Source organism: Glandiceps talaboti, chromosome 13, assembly GCF_964340395.1.
Source record: "Glandiceps talaboti chromosome 13, keGlaTala1.1, whole genome shotgun sequence".
NCBI lineage: Eukaryota > Metazoa > Hemichordata > Enteropneusta > Spengelidae > Glandiceps > Glandiceps talaboti.
Window position 1 is genome coordinate 10,643,960 of NC_135561.1, and position 10,619 is coordinate 10,654,578.

Here is a 10,619-nt window from a genome sequence, read left to right on the forward strand (position 1 = left end):
TTCTGCTGTGCTTAACTATTTTACTACTATTTTACAGGCCGATATTGGCCACCTCTGTGTGATCCCTACACACTCGTGAATGAGGGCGCTCCGACACGTCAGGAAATAAATCATCATTACTGACCTTACGTTGCCCTTGGGAAAAAAAACACAACAATTCACTTCGTTACAGTAGAGTAAGTGTGATTGAATTGTCCTCGGATAACTAACATAGTAAAAGCTATAAGATCCAGGACACCGTTGAGCGTTAGATATCACAACATTATTCCATTCAAATTGTGATCAGACACCTAGCTACGACATGGATGGCCTCACAGGAACAGCTGAACTATTAGAAAAACAGTTCCAAAAGTACGTAGATAACCTTGGCACAGAGGACGCAGACACGGAGATGGTGCGTTTTGAGAGACCAAAACTGTCGATTGACGATGCAAGAAAACTCTTCAACAAGCTGACTGGTCTTTCCGTCGATAAAATCAAGGAATTTGACGGCTTCTGGGACCGTAATTTTTATATTTCGTCTACAACCAACCAGAATTCCCTTCATCTTGTCATGAAAGTGTTGAACGCAACTGATTCGGCTAATCTACTCTACGTTGAAGGGCTTATCCACACCTTGCTACATTTATGCGATAAGGGCATTAATTGTCCAAAACCAGTAAAATTTATGAACGGGGAATATATCTCACATGAGCTGTTCACGGGTAGGTTGACCTACTTACATACATGCGAACAATGAAAACATATACCGTATACGTACAAAGTATAAGTGCTAACCTAACCGCTTAAGGTCAGTGTTCTTATTAATTAGGCTACTGGCTAACCTTTCCCCGTGAGCGAATTTAAGTTCTCTGTGATATACAATGTACATGTACTTGGTCAAGTTAGTCATGTCGTATTCAATGTAAACATCTCTCAACGAATTTGCAATTTCAAAGCAATAAAGTCACGTGTATACAAATATATGTATTAACGTTAGTTAGCGTATGATGAGGTGCTATACTACCTTCAATTTATCCCCAGGAAAAGGGGATTGGTACTCCCCAAATTTTCAGACGGGATGTGCTACCCAAGTTTAATACATCTACCCATGAATAATCCAAAAAACAGAGCCATTCACATAATCAACAGGTTAGTTACCTTTAATCTCATGCTGTGATTGTATTTCTAAAGCATGATGACGTTTCCCATGTTATCGATTCCTTAATAAGGGGATTTTTAGACGTCGACCCATTTTTACGAAATTTTGAAAAAGGCACTCTCCATACTTTCTATGGGAGTAACCCCTCTACCCCCCCCCCCCCCCCCCCCCCGAGGTGACGGGGGATTTGAATATCTACAAGTATGTCAACATGATGGATTGTTGTTTGGTTGATTTGTAGCCTGACAATGGTAACATAGTATAAGCCGAGTATACATACAATATATTGGCTTTCTCACACACACACTCGCTCACCGTCTTGGGCATGTTAAGTCTACGAATGATACATAACCTCCTTTCATTACTGTGACCTTTCTCCAGAGACACAGCACAATGCAGTTTACCTACAGACATACATTGAAGGTTTCACATTAGGGACAGTGGCTGATGCAATATCTCCATCCATGGCATACAGTTGTGGTGTTTATCTTGGAAATATGGACAATGCCCTGAAGGTGAATACAAGAGTTTTGTAGTTGGGGATACGGTGTGTAGTCCAATCATAACATTGAAAGTTATGTTTGTTATTTCATTCATATTGAGCAAATTGCATTCCATCTACAGATCTAGATATCATTACAATTTCTTATTTTCATCATCAGGGGTAATTAATACGTTTAAGGTGTTAATATGTTGTTCAAAGCAGTCATATGTATTGTCAGGTGTTACTCTATTGAATGAACTCATTACAAGCTTTTCTGCTGTTTCAGCAAGCCAATGTGTCAGATGAATGGCATCAGTTTATCATTTGCTGTCACAGTGATCGATCTTATAGTCCGTCTGACAACTTCTCAATATTTTCAAAAAAAGTTCATTTTTGCTGTATCTTTGCATTCGACTTGACTAAACGATTCATAATTGCATAATCTTCCTTATTCACAAGTTAGTCAATGACTGTAAATGATGAAGAATATTCTAGTCTTTCGAAAACCTTTCAATTTGGTTTTGCCTAAACTGAAAGGTTCGTCTTTATGTACACTCTTTTGTAGAACTTTTATCATCCTGGATTTGAAAGTAAACGGGGTTTAGAGATGTTACCAAACTACAAACATCACCTACACCTAGTTGAAGATGAACAACAAAGACAGTTAGTAGCATCAGTCATCGAGTCATTTGAAGACAGAGTGGTTCCAAATTACAAATATCTTCAAAGAGGTAATAACATATAGTAAAACACACCATTTTCATATAAACTTCAGTGATTGGCTTAGATCGTATCACGTGGTATGGACTATTGACCCCAGTGACCTCAATGTACATATAGGGGTACTAGTCACGTTGTATTTCCCCTAGAGTAATATTCGTGGAACACGGAAGTCTTGATCTTATCTGCGATTTCTTTTGCCTAAGGAAAGAATATGTGCCTAAGAAGGGGATGTGTTATAAAACACTTATTGCATGGTATTCGGGCACTATTAGATGTCATATTACCCTTCGAGTTGTTATGTAGCAACTATTTCTATTGGCTTTCAGCCGTGAGAAAGAGCTGTTACCCCACATAACAGCAGAGTAGTAATAGAAGTCTACTAGTGCTTTCACAGTCAGGCAATAAATGTATAACTTAAAGTTTCTGTCGAGAAAATGTATTGATCAGAACAATTTAACCTGTTCGAACTGCAATTTTGTGAACTTCAGAAAAGGTAATTGCTTATGTAGCAAGGTAATTTAGGACCTGTATTAGTACAACTTCTGCAGTCTTCTAATGTGCATACCACAGCTTAATAATGAGCAAACTACAAACTTACTCTTGAGAAATCATTCACTTTTGAATACATCTGAGCTGATGTTTGGCTAATAAGATATAACTGAGGATATCAGAAGCTTTAATCTCAATATTTAATCATTCTTTTGTGATTTTACATCCATTCTAGGTATCATACACGGAGACTTAACTCAACATAACGTTATCCTTCAATGTAATGACAAGGCCAACCCTACAAACAGCAGTTCTTCAGAGAAATACCGCATATCTGGTGTCATTGATTTTGGGGACACAGCATACTCCTGCTATTTATTTGAAGTTGCCATAGCAATATGTCATTTCATGATGGCATGTCCTAGCAAGGATCGAGTATCAGTTGGTGAACAGTTTAAAGCTGGTTTTGAATCCAAGTTTATCCTCAATGATTGTGAGAAGACACTGCTGGATGTGTGCGTTACTGCTAGAGCAGCACTTGTTGCAGTGGTGTCTCTTAATGAACTCAAGAAACAACCAGGGAATGAATATGTCAGAAGTTTCTTAGTATCGGCATGGGAAGTGTTATCGTTGATGGATAGTAAAACAAAGTAAAACACCTGTCATGGCAAGAATTGAAATCTTACCACTAAAGCATGAAGCAGCTTATCACAGAGTGGTGACATATTTAGTAAAAATTATTGGCCTAAGGTCAGCGACATTAGGTTGACCGGTCAGGGCTTTTGACAAGATACTTAAATCAAAAGCATGTTTCGACAGATGGCTTGAAAGTGGATAAATAAGTTGATTGAATTTGCCTATATTATGAAGTACACCTGGTGGCAACTATTATCATCCAATCGTGCGAAAGCTACAACATTGCTGTAGCACATGCTGTTGGATTCCTGTATAGGAAAATTCTGAACTCCGTCATTCCTTACAAATGCAACGTTTTACCGGGACTGTGGATAATGCAGTGTGTGGAACTGCACATTTCATCAGTGAACAATCGTCAGCGTCGTCTACGATTTGTGTATGTTGCAGTATACACATTGCATCCCAAGTCTACGCTTCCATAGCAGGCAAATAAAAGAGACTTAATTCGAACATTGCGAGTAATTTTATTTGCGCTCACCAGCCATCATTACATCTCAAGTGTACTCTGAGTTTACAAATTTACGCATATTTTGACCTGTGACATGTGTGTGTGTGTGTGTGTGTGTGTGTGTGAGTTCTTTCTTCTTTCTCCAGTGATTGTGGTTCCTCTCCCTTACTATACCTTAGAAATACTCAGTTTTCGTGACACAGCTTGACTTTGTTTTTCTATCTGTCAGAGTTAAAACTTTCCATAACGATCCCATGGCAGATCGATCTTTACTTGATTGAAAACACACTTGATACAAGCCTTCTACTTCAGAGGGCAACGATTTTTGAATATTAATCTATTTCCCAAATTTTCATATCAGGTTTACAACTTTTCATGTAGTTTGACAAGCATTTGCTCAAGGTTAAGTGAAATGGAAGGTAGTATACAATATGTATCTAACTGAGAAAAAGTAGTAAGCTTATAATCTGTTACTCCCCATAACGAAAAAAGTAAAAGAAATTATCGGATGTAAATGTATGTTTTCGATTCTGCTTGATAACAATAAACTGTAAGACTGAAGACTATTTTCATAACTATTTATGGTTATTTATGATTATGTATGGTATTTATTCTATGGTTTGAAATCAATGTGTATGACATATCTGACCCCTACACACTACTTGAGTGTTGCACATGCGCTCTGCTAGATACTATCTCAGACCACTAAAAAGTTAGTGGTCTGAGATAATATCATTTAACCGTTGACCTTAAGTTGACTTTGTACTGTACGTATGTATACGTACACACATCCTAGTCATCCAACGATCCGTTCAACACAGGGATTGAATGTCATCACGTAATAGGTTTGTAAGGTCTAGGAAGGCCTTACAGATTACTAGTACCTAGTTACGACATGGAAGGCCTTACAGATCACCTAGTACCTAGTTACGACATGGAAGGCCTTATACTGAATAAAATCACCAGGTTGTGTAATTAAAGAATAGCTGATTAATTATCAATAAATATTCATCGATTTTGAATTTTAATTCTTTGGGGTTGTCTCTCCAGTAATGGATAATTCAGCAATGTGTGTATAACTTTAGTGAATTTTTTTTGCATGAATTCGCATAATTGGCCTTATCATTAAATCAGTTTCTTAATGCCGACATTATTTCAAAACGTACAGGTTCAAATAAATTTTAGATATGGTACATAGAACTCTATCTATGTGATTATCCCAAGCTCTGATAAACGTTTGAATAAATTCCGTGCATATTAATGATTTATTTGCACATTTTATATACGATTTGTTTTCCTTATTTGTGACGTAAGAGTAGACTAAATGATTCAATACATGCTAAATATATTAAGTTATATGTTACTCACTTTTTGACGAAATCTTTTCATAGTAATGATCATAGTGCATAGCATCATTTAAGTTCTCAATATCACCATTATTTCAAAACTTAATACATCAAATGAAATATTTTACTACTACTTAATGTAGACGATGAACTATTTATTGTTATAGCGAAATTCATGCATATGAATAATATCATTCGGTGAGTATCAATCTGCTAAGACAGTGCTCTATACCTCAGTGGCAGAGCGCAATGCTAAATATGAAATACCATCAATCAAATGTTTTAAAAAGATTTCGAACAAAACACAAGACATCTCTTACTATTTCATTTATATCAAAACAACTATGATGGTTGCGTGACATTAGAGATGCAATAACCATGCGTTCATGCAAATGAAAATGGCCATCGTGTTTTGGTGCGAAAAGCCAAAGTACCAGTAAATGTTTACTCCATTCAGAATTACAATAGGTGTGCTTCAAAGCTGTCTGTAAAACTTTCAGTTTTTGCCATAACAGCTGGACTTTGTTGTATACTATGTAACAGGGTTAAAACTTCCCATGACGAAAGAAGATAACTTCTGACATATTCATTATAGGGTTGTTTCTTGAGTTCATTGATGCACAGCATTACATTCTGTATAGCTCGGCCTGCAACACACACATCCAGCAGTGTCTTCTCAGAATCATTGAGGATAAACCTGGATTCAAAACCAGCTTGAAACTGTTCACCAACTGACACACGATCCTTGCTAGGACATGCCATCATAAAATGACACATTGCTATGGCAACCTCAAATAAATAGCAGGAGTATACTGAATTACCAAAATCAATGACACCAGATATACTGTATTTCTCTGACGAACGGTTATTTGTTGGAGACGTCTGGTCATTGTACTTAACTATTATGTTATTTGGATTAAAATCTCCATGTATGATACCTATAGAGGGATAAAATCACAAAAATATTATTACACATATTAAAATCAAATCCACCTTCAAGTTGTAACATAAGGTAGTTTCCCCTTCACTGTCTATTCTTGTAATAAGCAAAATCAGGTAAACAGTTACTGTAACATTGAATATATATGTTTCTTGAGGAGTTTTGTACTTGCACTACAGGATATTTGTAGTTGGTATGTTCAGTACAAGGCTACAGGTGGTGCAAATTCCCAAATTGTCATACAGCATTAAAAATGAATCTGTAGTAAAATTGACAGTAATGTCAGGTTAATAGTTGTACAAAATGAAGGACATACAAAATTTCAAATCTTCAATACTTGTTTTCGACACCCACAGTAAGACATATATATATATATATGCTATTACCTCTCCTAAGGTTTTTATAATTTGGAATTACTATGTCTTCAAAGGACTGGATGGTTGATACTGCTAATTGTCTTTGACTTTCGTCTTCAATAAGGTGTAGATGGTGTTTTAAGGTCGGCACCATCTCTAAACCCCGTATATTTGCGAATCCATGATGACAGAAATCCTGCAAAAGAGAGTACACAAAGACAACACTTTCAGCTTAGCCAAGACTTAATTGAAAGATACAACAATTCAATTCATTTTTTTTCAAATGAATGAAAAGGTCTTTTGTAATTTGCAGTGTGGAGTGTACGCAACGAAAATCTCTCAGTTGAACCAAAACCTTAGAGAGAGAGAGTGATCTACAACAGTTTAAATATAATTTAAAGATATCGCAATACAACAAAAACCATGGTTTCATTGTAAACTGAAGCCATTCATCTTACACAGTGGCTTTCCTGAAGCATTTGAACACCTTGAGTAAATCAAATATATTGACATTTGCCAAATAACCGTTTTCAAACTTATATATCATAAAAGCTTTTGCATTGAATATGTAACTGCACACACAACTGTTTTTTTTTATTTAAAAGTCTTGATGACATCTAGATCTGCAGATTGAATAAAATTTGCTTATTATGAATACGACAATGAACATAAAATTAAAACCAGATGATTAGACCTAACCGTATCCCCAACTACTCTACTATTCTACTTACCTTCAGTGCATTGTCCATATTTCCAAGGAAAACACCACAACTGTAGGCAATGGATGGAGAATACGCATCATCTAATGTCCCTAATGGAAACCCTTCAATATAGATCTGCATATAAATCGCACAGTACTGTGCTTCTGGGGATAGATAATAGCAAGAAAGTTGTTCATCATTTGTAGAATTTATTGTAAGCAAGACGGTCATAGGGAATTCACGACAAGCTAACTTTCAGCTGATATTGATATTACGACTGTGCACATTAGAAAAAGAAAAGGTATCAAGTCTTTTAGCCTCATGATCAAAACCAACCCGACTCGACGACATCTTTTTACAGAGTGAAAAAAGATTGGTGAAGTGATTTTGAACCCACTCATTAACATTTGCAATGATTTAATGATAAAGATCAAATCATAGGTCTAATACATGCCCTGAATTCGTTCATAGATCTGTATGTCTAATTCTCACTTGATAAGTACAACCCATAAGGATTTTCGCCCATCATATAAAGAACTCGGACTTTAGCCTCAAGCACCGACTTGTACCTAAGGTATATGCAGTTTGTATGTTTTCATTATTTGCACTGTAAGTAGGTTAGCCTACCTGTCAACTGTTGACGTGAGATATATTTACCATCCATTAGTTTTACGGGTTTTGGACAATTAATGCCATTATCTCCCAGATATAGCAAGGTTTGGATAAGCCCCTGAACGAAGGGTAGATTAGCAGAATCATTTGCATTCAGAACTTTCATGACAAGATGAAGGGAATGCTGGTTCCTTGAAGTCGAAATATAGAAATTACGGTCCCAGAAGCTGTCAAGTTCCTTGATTTCATCGACGGCAAGGCCAGACAGCCTGTTGAAGAGTTTTCTTGCATCATCAATCGACAATTTCGGTCTCTCATAACTCATCAACTCCGTATCTGTGTCTGCTGTGCCAAGGGTTTCTACATACAGTTGGAACTGTTTCTCTAATAGTTCAGCTTTGCCTTTGATGCCGTCCATGTCTTAGCCTGTTGTTAAATCAGGAGTGTCGCAATGTTGTGATATCTAAAGTCCATCATTGTTTTTAATTCATGTATTATCTTTGGATGTTTAACCACCTGACTGAAAACTGTACTTCAGTCTACTGACGTCTAATATGCACATTACAGGACAAATAGCCATTATGTGTTTTCTGGCAGAATGCCACTCGCATCACTGTGCTCATGCATAGAGTAGGGTCTAACAGCATACCTCTAGGCGCAGGACACACCTCTAAGCCGGACACCTTGCTCCAAGCGCAGGCCGCAGACACATATTGTTTGCGCATGTGCAGTTCAAAGTAAACGTAGATGCCGTTCTCCATGTACGCAGGGAAGTACACCACTCCAAGATCAGGGGTCTGATCACAGGGAGCAGCGAGCATGTAACTGATTGATCGATTGATCTGTTGATTGATTGATTGATTGATTGATTGATTGATTGATTGATTGATTGATTGATTGATTGATTGATTGATTGATTGATTGATTGATTATTTGGTTGAATGATTGATCGATTGAATGATCAATTTTTGTGGTGCAATATAACTTATTTTGTGTGTGATATTGATCAATTCACTCATTGAGTTTTAAAACTATTTCTTTTTCTTTCCCTGGTTACTTTGCTCTCAGCTATATCTCAGACCACTAAAAGTCTGAGGCTGTATGTAATTCTCTCTCTTTTTTATTGACTAAATAAAGACACCTTGTCCATTCTTCGCCTTTTATCTAAATTAAAACTTCTAATCTTATAATTGGTGAGAGATCACTTACATTAACAGTTTGCTTTATTTGCTTTATCTCTCATCTGCTGGGAGATTATCACAATGTCCCCTGTGGTCTGATCATTGAAGGTGGATGTCGGTGTATGTCATGGACTTGACGAGCTGGAGAAACAAGTTCGGCTTTGTAGGAGATGTTACTCCAGCAGACCCAAGTTCATGTCTTATCACTGCCCTATTTGCCCCCAATATGTGTTCCGGCCTAGTCGTAGCTCCAGCTTGGGGACGGTCTCGGTCAATGTTATTCTGCTAATGTAATATGGTATTGTAAGTAGCTCAATGCTGGGGACTGTCCCAGAACATGGTTTTGTGATAGTCTAATATCGTATTGTAGGTAGCTCCAGCTTGGGGTCGGTCTCGATAAATGTTAATGTACTAGTCTAGCATATGCTATTGTAAGTAGCGCCAAGCTGGGGACGGTCTCGGTCAATGTTAATGTACGAGTCTAATATCGTATTGTTAGTAGCTCCAGCTTGGGGTCGGTCTCGGTCAATGTTATTCTGCTAATGTAATATGGTATTGTAAGTAGCTCAAGGCTGGGGACTGTCCCAGAACATGGTTTTGTACTAGTCTAATATGGTATTGTAAGTAGCTCAAGGCTGGGAACTGTCCCAGAACATGGTTTTGTACTAGTCTAATATCGTATTGTAAGTAGCTCCTTGCTGGGGACGGTCTCGGTAAATGTTACTGTGCTAGTCTTATATCGTATTATCTCAAGGCTGGGGACAGTCTTAGAAAATGTTCGTTGATTTCAATACATCTCAACTAGGCTATCACAATACCAGGTCTTCGAATTATCATCTAACTTTGACACCTTAATTTTGTTCACACAGTCTTTCACTCACTCCTATTTCAATAGGCTTGTGCGTTTGAAATTGACAGACAACGATTGAGCATTCCGTCATTGTCGAAACTGTAAGAATTTATAATTATGATCTAAGCAAGTATTTATGCATGTTTTCTAAATAAATTTGTAATCTATTTTAGTTTTATTTCATATTTCAATGTTAATTTCAATCAAGTTTTGATATTGTGGGACTCGTCTGGTACCTGATACCTGGTTATCCTAACAAACTAATGGCAGCCTCATTGATCTGTTTCAAATTTATTCTGCATTGTACGTGTCAACTTTTTTGTGTATACCCAGTGATGAAGCATAATAAATAAAAACATAAAAAATAAAAAATGGTGATATCATAGAGTGTAGCAATTAGTTTTATAAATAGCCACGGGTTATTATTTTAGATGTATTAACAGTGTTCTTTTAGCCGTATTCAAGGGACCTCCTTGATGTTTATAAGAATATTAATGCCCCCCCCCCCCTTTACTAAACTTGTAGGTGGTTATGTACACAGTGTATTTATAAGCCCTCCACTTGGAAGCGTTGGCCTACTTCGAATGATATCACATTAAATGTCACATGTTTTGTATTTATGAGCTAATTTTCAGTTTGAAATGACACATAG

At 36.9% G+C, this 10,619-nt stretch overlaps 2 protein-coding genes across 2 annotated transcripts; one reads left to right on the plus strand and one right to left on the minus strand.

The window, feature by feature from the left end:
• Window positions 1-301: 301 nt before the first annotated feature.
• On the plus strand, window positions 302-3,491 carry LOC144444221 (hydroxylysine kinase-like). The gene is made up of 4 exons (XM_078133635.1): window positions 302-704; window positions 1,912-1,922; window positions 2,191-2,356; window positions 3,073-3,491. Exons 1-4 carry the CDS (start codon window positions 302-304, stop codon window positions 3,489-3,491), a joined length of 999 nt encoding a protein of 332 aa, XP_077989761.1.
• A 2,295-nt stretch (window positions 3,492-5,786) lies between these two features.
• Window positions 5,787-8,354, minus strand: LOC144444222 (hydroxylysine kinase-like). Its single transcript, XM_078133637.1, has 4 exons — window positions 7,952-8,354; window positions 7,355-7,488; window positions 6,654-6,819; window positions 5,787-6,265 (listed from the first exon to the last, which is right to left on the minus strand). Exons 1-4 carry the CDS (start codon window positions 8,352-8,354, stop codon window positions 5,787-5,789), a joined length of 1,182 nt encoding a protein of 393 aa, XP_077989763.1.
• Between the last annotated feature and the right edge of the window lie 2,265 nt (window positions 8,355-10,619).

Coding starts and splice junctions, on each gene's coding strand:
- LOC144444221 (XM_078133635.1), top strand. CDS start 302: ATGGATGGCCTCACAGGAACAGCTGAACTATTAGAAAAACAGTTCCAA. Junction 2,357..3,072: donor TTACAAATATCTTCAAAGAG/GTAATAACATAT, acceptor CATCCATTCTAG/GTATCATACACGGAGACTTA.
- LOC144444222 (XM_078133637.1), bottom strand. CDS start 8,354: ATGGACGGCATCAAAGGCAAAGCTGAACTATTAGAGAAACAGTTCCAA. Junction 7,489..7,951: donor CTCACGTCAACAGTTGACAG/GTAGGCTAACCT, acceptor ATCTATCCCCAG/AAGCACAGTACTGTGCGATT. Junction 6,266..6,653: donor TTATAAAAACCTTAGGAGAG/GTAATAGCATAT, acceptor ATCCCTCTATAG/GTATCATACATGGAGATTTT.